At 41.5% G+C, this 16,898-nt stretch overlaps 1 protein-coding gene across 1 annotated transcript; it reads right to left on the minus strand.

The window, feature by feature from the left end:
* Nucleotides 1-6,038: 6,038 nt before the first annotated feature.
* On the minus strand, nucleotides 6,039-13,833 carry LOC124044999 (peptidase inhibitor 16-like). Its single transcript, XM_046364200.1, has 5 exons — nucleotides 13,457-13,833; nucleotides 7,898-8,122; nucleotides 7,573-7,682; nucleotides 7,240-7,331; nucleotides 6,039-6,869 (listed from the first exon to the last, which is right to left on the minus strand). Exons 1-5 carry the CDS (start codon nucleotides 13,622-13,624, stop codon nucleotides 6,451-6,453), a joined length of 1,014 nt encoding a protein of 337 aa, XP_046220156.1. The 5' UTR covers nucleotides 13,625-13,833; the 3' UTR covers nucleotides 6,039-6,450.
* Between the last annotated feature and the right edge of the window lie 3,065 nt (nucleotides 13,834-16,898).

Consider the following 16,898-nt stretch of genomic DNA (forward strand, 5'->3'; position numbering starts at 1 on the left):
AAAGTAGATGTCCTAACCGACTTTCCAAAACTATAGTTTGTTAATTAACAATGAATTTGTGGAGTGGTTGAAAAATGAGTTTTAATGACTCCATCCTAAGTGTATGTAAACAAGTTTTAATGACTCCAACCTCAGTGTATGTAGACTATTTTTAATGACTCCAACCTTAGTGTATGTAGACTAGTTTTAATGACTCCAACCTCAGTGTATGTAAACTAGTTTTAATGACTCCATCCTAAGTGTATGTAAACAAGTTTTAATGACTCCAACCTCAGTGTATGTAGACTAGTTTTAATGACTCCAACCTCAGTGTATGTAGACTAGTTTTAATGACTCCAACCTCAGTGTATGTAAACTAGTTTTAATGACTCCAACCTAAGTGTATGTAAACTAGTTTTAATGACTCCAACCTAAGTGTATGTAAACTAGTTTTAATGACTCCAACCTAAGTGTATGTAAACTAGTTTTAATGACTCCAACCTAAGTGTATGTAAACTAGTTTTAATGACTCCAACCTAAGTGTATGTAAACTAGTTTTAATGACTCCAACCTAAGTGTATGTAAACTAGTTTTAATGACTCCAACCTAAGTGTATGTAAACTAGTTTTAATGACTCCAACCTAAGTGGATGTAAACTAGTTTTAATGACTCCAACCTAAGTGTATGTAAACTAGTTTTAATGACTCCAACCTAAGTGTATGTAAACTAGTTTTAATGACTCCAACCTAAGTGTAAACTGTAAACTAACCTAAGTGTTTTAATGACACCAACCTAAGTGGAAACTGTAATGACTCCAACCTAAGTGTATGTAAACTAGTTTTAATGACTCCAACCTAAGTGTAAAACTAGTTTTAATGACTCCAACCTAAGTGTATGTAAACTAGTTTTAATGACTCCAACCTAAGTGTATGTAGACTAGTTTTAATGACTCCAACCTTAGTGTATGTAAACTAGTTTTAATGACTCCAACCTAAGTGTATGTAGACTAGTTTTAATGACTCCAACCTAAGTGTATGTAAACTAGTTTTAATGACTCCAACCTAAGTGTATGTAAACTAGTTTTAATGACTCCAACCTAAGTGTATGTAAACTAGTTTTAATGACTCCAACCTAAGTGTATGTAAACTAGTTTTAATGACTCCAACCTAAGTGTATGTAAACTAGTTTTAATGACTCCAACCTAAGTGTATGTAAACTAGTTTTAATGACTCCAACCTAAGTGTATGTAAACTAGTTTTAATGACTCCAACCTAAGTGGATGTAAACTAGTTTTAATGACTCCAGCGGGGGGAGGAGCAGTGGAGTAGGAGCGGGGGAGGGAGCGGGGGGGAGGGGGGGAGTGGGGGGGGGAGCAGTGGAGGGAGTGGGGGAGGGAGCGGGGGAGGGAGCGGGGGAGCGGGAGCGAGTAGAGGGAGCGGGGGAGGGAGTGGGGGAGGGAGCGGGGGAAGGAACGGGGGAGGGAGTGGAGGAGGGAGCGGGAGCAGGCATTACAACTCCACAGCACTGTAATGCCATTTAGTCTGGGCAGTGTCTTAACATCATTCTAAAAACTCTGAGCTTTGAGTAAAAAATAAATAAATAATTCCTACTAAGGCCTTTTCTGAGATGCTTTGTGGATATATGGGCCCAAGTCTCTATCTTTTATGCCTATTAATTGTTATTATGTGTTTTGTATCATGTGTTTGTGTTCATACAGGTCTTTGTCAGTCTATTCTACAGTAACATCTTTGTTATTGTAATATCAAATCAAATCAAACTTTATTAGTCACATACGCCAAATACAACAAGTGTATATTGACCTTACCTTGAAATGCTTACTTTACAAGCCCTTAACCAAGGAGAGTTAAGAAAATATTTACCAAACAAACTGAAGTCCAAAATAAAAAAAATATCAAAAGTAACACAATAACATAACAATAACGAGGCTATTTACAGGGGGTACCGGTACCGAGTCAGTGTGCGGGGGTACAGGTTAGTTGAGGTCATTTGTGCACGTAAGTAGGGGTGAAGTGACTATGCATAGATAATAAACAGCGAGTAGCAGCAGTGTACAAAACAAATGGAGGAAGGGGGGGTCAATGTAATAGTCCGGTGGCCATTTGATTAATTGTTCAGCAGACTTATTGCTTTGAGGTTAGAACAGACTTGGACGTTTCACCGCTATGGATTCCAGCTATAAAAGAGCAATATAAAATATAAATATAAAATATAAATCCAGAGACAGAAAGACAAAGTCCTTCAGTTCTGGGTACCGAATGGGGAGCCCAGCCCACCTCCCCCTCAACTAAATCTAATTTCCCTGTGAACGCTGTGGAGGGCTGAGTGTCTAAATGCTCCTCCAGAAATAGCCTCACAGAGAAGTGGTGAATTAATATTTCAGTTGTACTGCTGACTCCAAGCCAGCCCAGACTGTGCGAGATGTGTTTATTTTTTTCTCATTTCTCCCCAGCTATAAACCTTTTGTTAAAATGTTCTCCCCAGGTGTAAACCTTTTGTTAACATGTTCTCCCCAGGTGTTAACCTTTTGTTAACATGTTCTCCCCAGCCTTTTGTTAACATGTTCTCCCCAGGTGTAAACCTTTTGTTAACCTGTTCTCCCCAGGTGTTAACCTTTTGTTAACATGTTCTCCCCAGGTGTAAACCTTTTGTTAACCTGTTCTCCCCAGGTGTTAACCTTTTGTTAACATGTTCTCCCCAGGTGTTAACCTTTTGTTAACATGTTCTCCCCAGGTGTAAACCTTTTGTTAACCTGTTCTCCCCAGGTGTTAACCTTTTGTTAACATGTTCTCCCCAGGTGTTAACCTTTTGTTAACATGTTCTCCCCAGCCTTTTGTTAACATGTTCTCCCCAGGTGTTAACCTTTTGTTAACATGTTCTCCCCAGCCTTTTGTTAACATGTTCTCCCAGGGTGTAAACCTTTTGTTAACCTGTTCTCCCCAGGTGTTAACCTTTTGTTAACATGTTCTCCCCAGCCTTTTGTTAACATTTTCTCCCCAGGTGTAAACCTTTTGTTAACATGTTCTCCCAAGCCTTTTGTTAACATGTTCTCCCCAGGTGTAAACTTTTTGTTAACATGTTCTCCCCAGGTGTTAACCTTTTGTTAACATGTTCTCCCCAGCCTTTTGTTAACATTTTCTCCCCAGGTGTAAACCTTTTGTTAACATGTTCTCCCAAGCCTTTTGTTAACATGTTCTCCCCAGGTGTAAACTTTTTGTTAACATGTTCTCCCCAGGTGTAAACCTTTTGTTAACATGTTCTCCCCAGCCTTTTGTTAACATGTTCTCCCCAGGTGTAAACCTTTTGTTAACATGTTCTCCCCAGCCTTTAGTTAACATGTTCTCCCTACCCTTTTGTTAACATGTTCTCCCCAGGTGTTAACATTTTGTAAACATGTTCTCCCCAGCCTTTTGTTAACATGTTCTCCCCAGCCTTTTGTTAACATGTTCTCCCCAGCCTTTTGTTAACATGTTCTCCCCAGCCTTTTGTTAACATGTTCTCCCCAGGTGTAAACCTTTTGTTAACATGTTCTCCCCAGCCTTTTGTTAACATTTTCTCCCCAGGTGTAAACCTTTTGTTAACATGTTCTCCCAAGCCTTTTGTTAACATGTTCTCCCCAGGTGTAAACCTTTTGTTAACATGTTCTCCCCAGGTGTTAACCTTTTGTTAACATGTTCTCCCCAGCCTTTTGTTAACATGTTCTCCCCAGGTGTAAAACTTTTGTTAACATGTTCTCCCCAGCCTTTTGTTAACATGTTCTCCCCAGGTGTAAACCTTTTTTCCTCCCGGGGAAGGACTGCCCGTTCCATGATCTCGCCATCACGGTTGACAACTCCATTGTGTCCTCCTCCCAGAGCGCTAAGAACCTTGGCGTGATCCTGGACAACACCCTGTCGTTCTCAACTAACATCAAGGCGGTGGCCCGTTCCTGTAGGTTCATGCTCTACAACATCCGCAGAGTACGACCTTGCCTCACACAGGAAGCGGCGCAGGTCCTAATCCAGGCACTTGTCATCTCCCGTCTGGATTACTGCAACTCGCTGTTGGCTGAGCTCCCTGCCTGTGCCATTAAACCCCTACAACTCATCCAGAACGCCGCAGCCCGTCTAGTGTTCAACCTTCCCAAGTTCTCTCACATCACCCCGCTCCTCCGCTCTCTCCACTGGCTTCCAGTTGAAGCTCGCATCCGCTACAAGACCATGGTGCTTGCCTACGGAGCTGTGAGGGGAACGGCACCTCAGTACCTCCAGGCTCTGATCAGGCCCTACACCCAAATAAGGGCACTGCGTTCATCCACCTCTGGCCTGCTCGTCTCCCTACCACTGAGGAAGTACAGTTCCCGCTCAGCCCAGTCAAAACTGTTCGCTGCTCTGGCTCCCCAATGGTGGAACAAACTCCCTCACGACGCCAGGACAGCGGAGTCAATCACCACCTTCCGGAGACACCTGAAACCCCACCTCTTTAAGGAATACTTAGGATAGGATAAAGTAATCCTTCTCACCCCCCCCCCCTTAAAATATTTAGATGCACTATTGTAAAGTGGCTGTTCCACTGGATGTCATAAGGTGAATGCACCAATTTGTAAGTCGCTCTGGATAAGAGCGTCTGCTAAATGACTTAAATGTAAATGTAAATGTTAACATGTTCTCCCCAGGTGTAAACCTTTTGTTAACATGTTCTCCCCAGCCTTTTGTTAACATGTTCTCCCCAGGTGTAAACCTTTTGTTAACATGTTCTCCCCAGCCTTTTGTTAACATGTTCTCCCTACCCTTTTGTTAACATGTTCTCCCCAGGTGTTAACATTTTGTAAACATGTTCTCCCCAGCCTTTTGTTAATATGTTCTCCCCAGCCTTTTGTTAACATGTTCTCCCCAGCCTTTTGTTAACATGTTCTCCCCAGCCTTTTGTTAACATGTTCTCCCCAGGTGTAAACCTTTTGCTAACATGTTCTCCCCTGCCTTTTGTTAACATGTTCTCCCCAGGTGTAAACCTTTTGTTAACATGTTCTCCCCAAGTGTAAACCTTTTGTTAACATGTTCTCCCCAGCCTTTTGTTAACATGTTCTCCCCAGGTGTAAACCTTTTGTTAACATGTTCTCCCCAGCCTTTTGTTAACGTGTTCTCCCCAGGTGTTAACCTTTTGTTAACATGTTCTCCCCATGTGTAAACTTTTTGTTAACATGTTCTCCCCAGGTGTAAACCATTTGTTAACATGTTCTCCCCAGCCTTTTGTTAACATGTTCTCCCTACCCTTTTGTTAACATGTTCTCCCCAGGTGTTAACATTTTGTAAACATGTTCTCCCCAGCCTTTTGTTAACATGTTCTTCCCAGCCTTTTGTTAACATGTTCTCCCCAGCCTTTTGTTAACATGTTCTCCCCAGCCTTTTGTTAACATGTTCTCCCCAGGTGTAAACCTTTTGTTAACATGTTCTCCCCAGGTGTAAACCTTTTGTTAACATGTTCTCCCCAAGTGTAAACCTTTTGTTAACATGTTCTCCCCAGGTGTTAACCATTTGTTAACATGTTCTCCCCAGGTGTTAACCTTTTGTTAACATGTTCTCCACAGCCTTTTGTTAACATGTTCTCCCCAGGTGTAAACCTTTTGTTAACATGTTCTCCCCAGGTGTAAACCTTTTGTTAACATGTTCTCCCCAGCCTTTTGTTAACATGTTCTCCCCAGGTGTAAACCTTTTGTTAACATGTTCTCCCAAGCCTTTTGTTAACGCGTTCTCCCCAGGTGTTAAACTTTTGTTAACATGTTCTCCCCATGTGTAAACTTTTTGTTAACATGTTCTCCCCAGGTGTAAACCTTTTGTTAACATGTTCTCCCCAGGTGTAAACCTTTTGTTAACATGTTCTCCCCAGGTGTAAACCTTTTGTTAACATGTCTTAGCATGTTCTCCCCAGCCACTATACCATCCCATTCCCATCCATACTCTCTTTCTGCTCAATTTTTTCCCCATCCTTTGTGGTCAAAGGTCAAACACATATTCCCAGTCCAGACATCGGTGTAGAGCATGGAAATGTTGAGACACAACAAGTAGAAGAAACAATATTTATTTTACTCTATATACAGACATTTACAGAAATATGCAATATTGACAGTAGTTATGCTCCTTTAGGTTTACGAATCACATTCATATAGAGGACGTGCCTTGCTTTAAGAAAATGTATTGCTGTTACATTTGTAACAGGTCGTAACTGTTATTATACAACTGTTATAATACATTGTTAACTGTTGTATGTTGTGTGCTTATTGATATTGCTAAGAAGGCACATGTTAAACTAGCAACTGTAATTACTATCGAGCAAATAATAACCAAATAACCATCAACAAATCCCTCTGCTATAAACATGGTTATAGCACAATGTAATTCAACTTCCAGCAATGTTCAGTTCAGTTCCAGATAGAGTGTGTGTATGTGTGTCATGCCTTACTCTCATACCTTCACCTCACATTCCTACTGAGAGTAAAGCCATTAGGCTGGTAACAAGAAGTAGTGGTGTAGTTATCCTTCCTGCATTGGCCGGAGGTTGGTTCCTAGTCCTCTCCTTCTCCCTCTCCGCTGCTCTCTCCTCCCCCTCCCACTCCTCCTCTTCCTCCTCGTCCCCAGGCTCCGTGCCTGTCTCCTCCTCGTCCTCCTCGTCCCCAGGCTGCGTGCCTGTCTCGTCCCCCTCCTCCTCATACCCAGGCTCTGTGGCGGTGGCTGTGGCTGTGTGTGGGGTAAAGCTCTCTGTTGTCTCCTTCTCAACATCAGCCTCGTCTGAAGGATCGGGGGCATCAGGCTCCTCAACATCAGCCTCGTCTGAAGGATCGGGGGCATCAGGCTCCTCAACATCAGGCTCCTCTGAAGGCTCAGGGGCATCAGGCACTGGGGGAAACAGTGATGAAAATTCAAAAGACACTCGCACATCTGAGCAATCTTTTTGCAGGTGCGTGATAACAATTGGACAAGATGAGGGAAAAAGGAAACCGCACACTGCTCCTGATAGTATCACTGATCTTTAATAAGCTTTGATGAGAAAACAGTGATGAGAAATCTAAAGTCTTAGAAAGTGATTACAGGGCCACTAGTCCATAGCAGTCAATCTATCTCCACAAAGAGGGGATATCATGATCAACCACAATTGGCTGGATAATGAGGTCAGGTTGGAGAGGATGAAGTTTGACACAAGAGCGAGAGAGTGCTGTGAATTAAATGGAGGGGGGGGTTGTCTGATTGATAGGAGCTGAATTCTTACCGCAGAGGTTCTGATCACATCGTGGCATGTTGTCTGGGCACTTGGAGCACCATTCACCTTCCTCATAGGGTTTCTCATCCTTAAACTTACCTCTGAAATGTAAATGAACCACAAGTCAATGGTCACTCAGTCAGGGCTGTAAGTCAGGGACCAAACCTAACGCAAACCCAAACACTAACCCTAACACAACCCCTAAGTCTAACCCTAACGCAATCAGTGAAATGCAATGGTAAGGATTAATTATGTTAATCGATGTATTCTTAGACATTGTCTAAGTGTGGAAATAGGATATAAGTGTGTAAAGTTGTACATGTTCTTTGGTACCATACTTACGTTGGGTAATAATTGCAGACCAGGAAGTTAACTTTCTCGAAGGACAGCCCCTCTATGGTGTCACAGCGATGAGCAGCACAGCCCACAGAGTGAGAGTCTGCCCACACCATCTGAAACACCCCCATCAGTCTGATCAATTTACAATGTCTTCATCGTCACCACCATCATCATCATCCCCCACCATCACAGGGGTTTATACACACAGGAGTAAGCGCACCAAGGAATATCCAACCTGCTACAGTTATAGTACTGTCTCAGGTTATCAGAAGTCTAATTCTACCAATTCAGTGACACTGTCTAGCATCTCTCTTTCTGGGTCTCTCACCTGAGTGTAGTGTCCACACATCCTGTCCTCCTGGCAGCTGTTGTTGTTGTAGTCATAGTCTAGGTGCTCCAAGAACCACTTTTCCATGGTCATGTTGAGGTCCAAGGGCTCATTGGACACAAACAGGTTCTCTCCCGTGTTCAGCAACTCCAGATCCGGGTTCGGTTCCCACATACACTTCACAGCGTAGCCCTCAGCTAGGATCTTCAGCTTCTCATCCCATTTCTGCAGGGATGAAGAGACAAACTGTCATATTACCATCAGTGGTCCTCAGTAGCTTAATTGGTATGGCAGGATGGTGGGTTTGATTCCCGGGCCCACACGTGTATGCAAATGTATGCACACGTGTATGCAAATGTATGCACGGATCACTGTAAGTCACTCTGGATAAAAGCATTTGCTAAATGGCATATTATTGTATCAGACTACAAGTAATCTACCTGATTGCCTCTAACCTGTATACCGTAGATGTAGTGCTGCAGAATGACTGACAGGGGGAGACATTAACCAACATTGAGGACCTTAACAGAACTCTTTGTATGTAGCCCACTAGACAACTCTCTTATATTTTTATTTATTTATTTATTTCACCTTTATTTAACCAGGTAGGCAAGTTGAGAACACCTTTATTTAACCAGGTAGGCCAGTTGAGAACACCTTTATTTAACCAGGTAGGCTAGTTGAGAACACCTTTATTTAACCAGGTAGGCTTGTTGAGAACACCTTTATTTAACCAGGTAGGCTTGTTGAGAACACCTTTATTTAACCAGGTAGGCTAGTTGAGAACACCTTTATTTAACCAGGTAGGCTAGTTGAGAACACCTTTATTTAACCAGGTAGGCTAGTTGAGAACACCTTTATTTAACCAGGTAGGCTAGTTGAGAACACCTTTATTTAACCAGGTAGGCTAGTTGAGAACACCTTTATTTAACCAGGTAGGCAAGTTGAGAACACCTTTATTTAACCAGGTAGGCTAGTTGAGAACACCTTTATTTAACCAGGTAGGCTAGTTGAGAACACCTTTATTTAACCAGGTAGGCCAGTTGAGAACACCTTTATTTAACCAGGTAGGCTAGTTGAGAACACCTTTATTTAACCAGGTAGGCTAGTTGAGAACACCTTTATTTAACCAGGTAGGCCAGTTGAGAACACCTTTATTTAACCAGGTAGGCTAGTTGAGAACACCTTTATTTAACCAGGTAGGCTAGTTGAGAACACCTTTATTTAACCAGGTAGGCCAGTTGAGAACACCTTTATTTAACCAGGTAGGCTAGTTGAGAACACCTTTATTTAACCAGGTAGGCTAGTTGAGAACACCTTTATTTAACCAGGTAGGCCAGTTGAGAACACCTTTATTTAACCAGGTAGGCTAGTTGAGAACACCTTTATTTAACCAGGTAGGCTAGTTGAGAACACCTTTATTTAACCAGGTAGGCTAGTTGAGAACACCTTTATTTAACCAGGTAGGCAAGTTGAGAACACCTTTATTTAACCAGGTAGGCTAGTTGAGAACACCTTTATTTAACCAGGTAGGCTAGTTGAGAACACCTTTATTTAACCAGGTAGGCCAGTTGAGAACACCTTTATTTAACCAGGTAGGCTAGTTGAGAACACCTTTATTTAACCAGGTAGGCCAGTTGAGAACACCTTTATTTAACCAGGTAGGCTTGTTGAGAACACCTTTATTTAACCAGGTAGGCCAGTTGAGAACACCTTTATTTAACCAGGTAGGCTAGTTGAGAACACCTTTATTTAACCAGGTAGGCCAGTTGAGAACACCTGAGCAAAACAAGGCCATGGTGGCAAAGTAAATACAATATAGCAAGTAAAACACTGGAATGGTAGATTTGCAATGGAAGAATGTGAAATAAAATACAAATAATGGGTAGTAGTGTTTCAATACCATACTGTATTAATATTAATCATACTATCCACCATATTGTAAGTAACTTCAATTCCTAAACTCACATCCTATTGTCCTATTTCCTGATTCTGAAGAAAACAGTTTTTTACCTTTATTTAACCAGGCAAGTCAGTTAAGAACAAATTCTTATTTTCAATGACAGCCTAGGAACAGTGGGTTAACTGCCTGTTCAGGGGCAGAACGACAGATTTGTACCTTGTCAGCTCGGAGATTTGAACTTGCAACCTTCCGGTTACTAGTCCAACACTCTAACCACTAGGCTACCCTGTCGCCCTAGTGAACAGTAAGTACGTTCTAATAACATGCACACTATGATCCGTGCTCTTCCCCAATCTAAATACCAGTAGTTCAGGTTTGATATAGATAGCACAGCACTTTTGATAATATCTGTAGATACAGACATTGTATTGCTGATAGTTTGAATGGAGCTATTTATTTATGTATTGTGCCACACTAACCTTGTGGTAGTTTTTCCTGACCTGGCAACCCGCCAGATGACGATGGTATTTTATTTTGCCTGTAGCAAGAGGAATGTCATTATTCACTATGGGAAAAGTTAATATTGTAAACCAATAAGGGAGGGTTATACTAAGATTGGCCAGAGTCCTGAAGACAGGCAATGATTATCTATGTAGCAAATGAAACTATACTGTACATTAGATTACATTACAGTATACATTAGATTACATTGAACTATACTGTACATTAGATTACATTACACTATACTGTACATTAGATTATATTACACTATACTGTACATTAGATTATATTACACTATACTGTACATTAGATTATATTACACTATACTGTACATTAGATTACATTACACTATACTGTACATTAGATTACATTACAGTATACATTAGATTACATTACAGTATACTGTACATTAGATTATATTACACTATACTGTACATTAGATTATATTACACTATACTGTACATTAGATTATATTACACTATACATTAGATTACATTACAGTATACTGTACATTAGATTATATTACACTATACTGTACATTAGATTATATTACACTATACTGTACATTAGATTATATTACACTATACATTAGATTACATTACAGTATACTGTACATTAGATTATATTACACTATACTGTACATTAGATTATATTACACTATACTGTACATTAGATTATATTACACTATACATTAGATTATATTACACTATACTGTACATTAGATTACATTACACTATACTGTACATTAGATTATATTACACTATACTGTACATTAGATTACATTACAGTATACTGTACATTAGATTATATTAGTCACACCAACATTCCCATGTAAACTATTATCCTTCAATATTAAAACAAACCTCTACTAAGGTACCTCTACGGAACCTTTCGGTAATATGTATATCAGTGGGTGAGGAATGTTATCTGATCATTTCAGTCCAATTCTTCTTCAAGTATTGGAATGACAGAACAAGAGGAAGTGATCACACTTGGCAGATAAAGCCGGATCGTGACTGAGATTGATAATTGTTATGGTTGCTAATTTGTTTCAAAGAAATGCAGAGATGCAATATTGTACGAATGCATATTGTGTTTTGTTTTGTATTGTGAACTGTCCAGACAGAGAGGTGCAGTGTGGAGTCATGTGAAGTTCAGTTTATGTCCAGTCACACATAAACACTTGTATTGGAGGATACTAGTTGAAATTCCACATCTGGCGTCCTAGCCTCAGGACATCAGATCTCCTCCTCTCTGTGCTTTAACAAACAGAGCTGTACTGTATATCATTGCTGTGCTTCGGGCCTGAGATAACAGAGGCGTCATCCGAGACCATCTGGTCAGTGGTACAGATGTGGGATCTTAATTTGAGCCAGTTTGCGACAGCAATAAAAAATAATCCTGCAGCAATAGGAAATACAAATTATTATGTGGATTATAATTCATGAACATTTCTTGTAGGGGCTGATCAGTTTTTCGTTAAGGCAAATCAAGTCCGACACAGTCAATTAGTCACCAAGTAGTGACAAAGAAACACATAGTAGCCAATTACATACAATTGGGGCAGCAGGGTAGCCTAGTGGTTAGAGCGTTGGACTAGTAACCGGAAGGTTACAAGTTCAAACCCCCGAGCTGACAAGGTACAAATCTGTCTTTCTGCCCCTGAACAGGCAGTTAACCCACTGTTCCCAGGCCGTCATTGAAAATAAGAATTTCTTCTTAACTGACTTGCCTGGTTAAATAAAGGTTAAAAAAAACAATATGTTTGTGTTTTGAAACCTCCATTAAAATTCGATTGAAGCTTCCAGAATAAAAATAAAGAAATTAAATGTATTTCTCAGATACATATTCAGAATGCTGCGGATTTGTGGTCATGACACATAATTCCTGTCAAATCCCAATAGTTCTATAATGTTCTGAATGAATGTTATGAACCCGTTCACTCTGCATTCTCAGTCCTGTTTACTGAAACAGGCATGAACGTGAAATATGAAAATGGCCCCAGTGGGGCGTCCATCAAAACACAGAGACAGGCAGAGATGTCCCTGGAACCAGTCAATGGCAGATAGCAACTTAAGCAAGCACATTACACAGTATACACACATACATACATGCACGCACGCACGCACGCGCGCACACACACACACACACACACACACACACACACACACACACACACACACACACACACACACACACACACACACACTGATGCACACACACACACATGCACACACACACACACACACACACACACACACACACACACACACACACACACACACACACACACACACACACACACACACACACACACACACACACACACACACGCACACACACACACACACACACACACTGACGCACACACACACACACATTCCCATGCATTGCACAACACTGGACTCAACTCTGAACACCCACTCGCACTGAGGCACAGACAGGCTCTATCAACAAAGTAATTCCCGTAACTCTGGAGGTCGACAAATGTGAGTCTTGGGATTACTTCTATAATGTACATTCAGATTTAAATGAAGAAGCCCTGTTTTAGGTCAACTTCCTGGCGTGGTAAGATTCATTAGGGATGATGCATCTTCTGCAGCACTGTGATTTAATGACTAAAACAAGAGTGATTATTTATGTACTAAATGTTCTGTACTACAACCAACGTTTAATCAGCAAAACGATGATATTCCACATAGTTATGATACTGTAGATGGTTATGATACTGTAGATGCAGCCAGAGTTTAGTTTTTGATACGAGACCGTTTTAAAGCTGAATACCAAACAGAGCATTTAATAATGAACAGCAATCAGCATGACACCAAAAGAAATGTCAATCAAAAATTCCCTCTCCGGGAATTTGGCTTTGCAACCAACTCAAGATCAATTATACTCCAGATTAGCCCCATGAGAGGAAGTAATGCTGCGAACCATACCAGGAGACAGCGGGGCTGAACTCCATCAATCCCTGCAGCCACACAGTAAGACATCTCAGGATCCAACAAGCTCATCACCACAAAGGGTTCAAACACACCATTTCCACACCTGCTAATGGAGAAGTGCCCTGACTGAACATGTCCCATCCTGCAGGAGACAGCAGATGCAGCTAGAGTTAACTGCCCATCCATCTTCCCCAGTCACGCAGCCCTTACCACTTTACGCATGTAGGTGGCACTGGGTACCACCTGGCCCCGATAGCTGTTGTGCAGCTCCATGAGGGTCTCCGTGTCCTCCTGGCTCAGCTGGCAGGTGGCTGGACACTGGGTGACGATGACATACAGTCCCACCAGGCCAGTCAAGAGAGCTGTCCCCCACAGCATGTCACTCTGGGAAGTGAAGTCCTCTCTCTCTTTCTCTCAAGAATCACTTCAGATGTCTGCCGGTGTCAGACGGTGTGCCTTGCTGTTTGTCTGTTTCTGTATGTGAGTGTGTGTAGTGTGTAGTGTGTGTGTGTACTCCAGCTGCTCTGCTTCTTCTCTTAGATGTAAGGCTCAGCCTCTTTATCCTGGGTATATTAAGAGGGAGTGGATCCACCCCCGTTCTCCACAGGAGAACCACAACATTGACTCCCCTCCTCACCCTCACTAGGTCACATTACACGCTGCTCTGACTGGTACACACCGACACCACACCACCCGAAAACAATCACCCTATTCTTACAAATCTGGTGTGATTTCAGGCAGGACACAGACACAGACTGAGCTACGTAGAGATTCGGATACCTGTCTCTGACTCACACGCAGTTGGCCTTCACTATGTGCTCATTTGCTCTAAATACTGAGTCAGGACACAGATTTCCCCGTAATGCACCAAACAGGAAATATCTTAAAGCCAAGCATGATGAGTGAGTGGCATTAGGCAGTTGATCTATGTTGTGTATCTCACCCCGGTGTCATGTTGACTTTCGTTCTCCTTCCGTTACAGCCCTTCATAGAGGAGACATTTCCACAGCTGATATTGTGATACTATGCTTTGGGTTGGGGTGGGGTGGGGACGCACAGGAGGCTGCTAAGGGGAGGACGGCTCATAATAATGTCCAGAATGGAGCAAATGGAATTGAATCAAACACCTGGAAACCATAGAAACCATGTGTTTGATGTATTTGATACCATTCCACTGATTCTGCGCCAGTCGTTACCACGAGCCCCCGTCCTCCCTAATTAAGGTGGTTGTGGTTGGACGTGATACACTTGGCACATGCCCTGTATCTTCCACGTGTCGGTAGGTGCCAGACGTCTTTCTGCTGGGTGCATACCAGTTCCTTTCAATTACATTTACAGGAATTTCCAAGAACACGTTTGTTTTTAAGGACACGTTCCTAAACCCATGATTTGGGATTTTGTTATTTCCATTATGACAAATGTAGCAAATAAAGCATTTTTCCCAGGTCATAATTCATACAATCCTGATGGAACCATGGGGAATGTACCGTCGCTCACACCAGTGCCAGAATAAGGTTCACATCCAGCACACAGAGACCATACATACATCCTGTCCATGCTAGTTCATGTAATAATATTCCCCTTATGACAGTATAGGAGGCCAGCCAGAGGTTTGCACAGCAGAACATCAACAGAGCTGATTATGTGCTGTTTGCTGTCATTCATTCTAGTGGCGGACGTTCCGTTATTGATGAATTACATATGGAGAACCGATCACATTGAAACGTTCCGTTATTAATGAATTACATATGGAGAACCGATCACATTGAAACGTTCCGTTATTAATGAATTACATATGGAGAACCGATCACATTGAAACGTTCCGTTATTAATGAATTACATATGGAGAACTGATCACATTGAAACGTTCCGTTATTAATGAATTACATATGCAGAACCGATCACATTGAAACGTTCCGTTATTAATGAATTACATATGGAGAACCGATCACATTGAAACGTTCCGTTATTAATGAATTACATATGGAGAACCGATCACATTGAAACGTTCCGTTATTAATGAATTACATATGGAGAACCGATCACATTGAAACGTTCCGTTATTAATGAATTACATATGCAGAACCGATCACATTGAAACGTTCCGTTATTAATGAATTACATATGGAGAACCGATCACATTGAAACGTTCCGTTATTAATGAATTACATTGAAACATATGTTCCGTTATTAATGAATTACATATGGAGAACCGATCACATTGAAACGTTCCGTTATTAATGAATTACATATGGAGAACCGATCACATTGAAACGTTCCGTTATTAATGAATTACATATGCAGAACCGATCACATTGAAACGTTCCGTTATTAATGAATTACATATGGAGAACCGATCACATTGAAACGTTCCGTTATTAATGAATTACATATGGAGAACCGATCACATTAAAGTGTTCACAGTAAAGTGCTTTGTTTCGTTTCTGCTTCAGACTCATGGAAGGTGATGATCTTTCAGATCCTCAAAACTTCATTAGTCCAGAGGAGTGGGGCCATCCCTCACAGTAACCAAACACTCCAGCTGTCGATGGCCAGCAGCTCAACATGTCTGCAGAATGAAGTGAAACCTGAGACCTGGACCCTCCCCAAAAGCATTTCTCCTGCACATTCCCTGTGATGGTAATGCCACAGGGAGAACAAGTACTAGAGCCGTTCTGAGAAACCTTGCCTGAGAGTAAAGCTTTCAAAATAACTACGACTTACTCACAGGAAATGTCCAGTATTACTAACAGCTGAGGAGAGGAATGCATTATTTTATTACTTCAACAACCACAGAAATTATAGCTCTGTAATGTGCTGTACCTCAAATCCATCCCCTGGTGTCCTACCAGTGGTGGCTGGTGCCGTTTAAGATTAGGGAGGATGATTTTTTTTCTCCGTATTTATATTACAACATATTGGATGACTGTTATTGATATTCACCCAGCTCAATGTAACATCAATAGGTTTAGACTACAACATGATACTCTAATTCTCCCTATTATGAGGTTGCTCCAATCAGAACTACAAATTCAAGTTTACAATGTAGGTGCACAGGTCGAGAAAAAAAAATTGTAATCAGGGTGACAGACAGTGACACATTCAATACCGCCTTGCACACTCTTAGTCCAAACAGTTGCAAATGAGAGTTTCTATTGGACAAATGAAGGTATGTTTATCCCCATTGCATTCCGTGTGCTTCCATTTAAGAAACACTTTGGAATGAATATACCCCTTGACCACCCGCAAACACAGTTTACTTTCATAACAGCCACATACAAACAGCATAATGTTGTCCTTCTGTAGCTCAGTTGGTAGAGCATGGCGCTTGTAACGCCAGGGTAGTGGGTTCGATCCCCGGGACCACCCATACGTAGAATGTATGCACACATTCTACCGGCCCTCCAGACACGTAAGTCGCTTTGGATAAAAGCGTCTGCTAAATGGCATATATTATATTATGATCACTTTGCTCGTTGTATAATTCCTTCTCACATCTACGTACTCTCCTCCTCTCACCTTTTCCCTTCGCTTGTGGACGTCAGTGCAGAACACAACAGCTGTCTGTGACCATGCAAAAACAACCTTTCCAAGCCAAACCTTCATAGCATAACCGCTACAGACAGCCTACATCGTTGTCACTATATTAGTT

Source organism: Oncorhynchus gorbuscha, linkage group LG10, assembly GCF_021184085.1.
Source record: "Oncorhynchus gorbuscha isolate QuinsamMale2020 ecotype Even-year linkage group LG10, OgorEven_v1.0, whole genome shotgun sequence".
Lineage (NCBI taxonomy): Eukaryota > Metazoa > Chordata > Actinopteri > Salmoniformes > Salmonidae > Oncorhynchus > Oncorhynchus gorbuscha.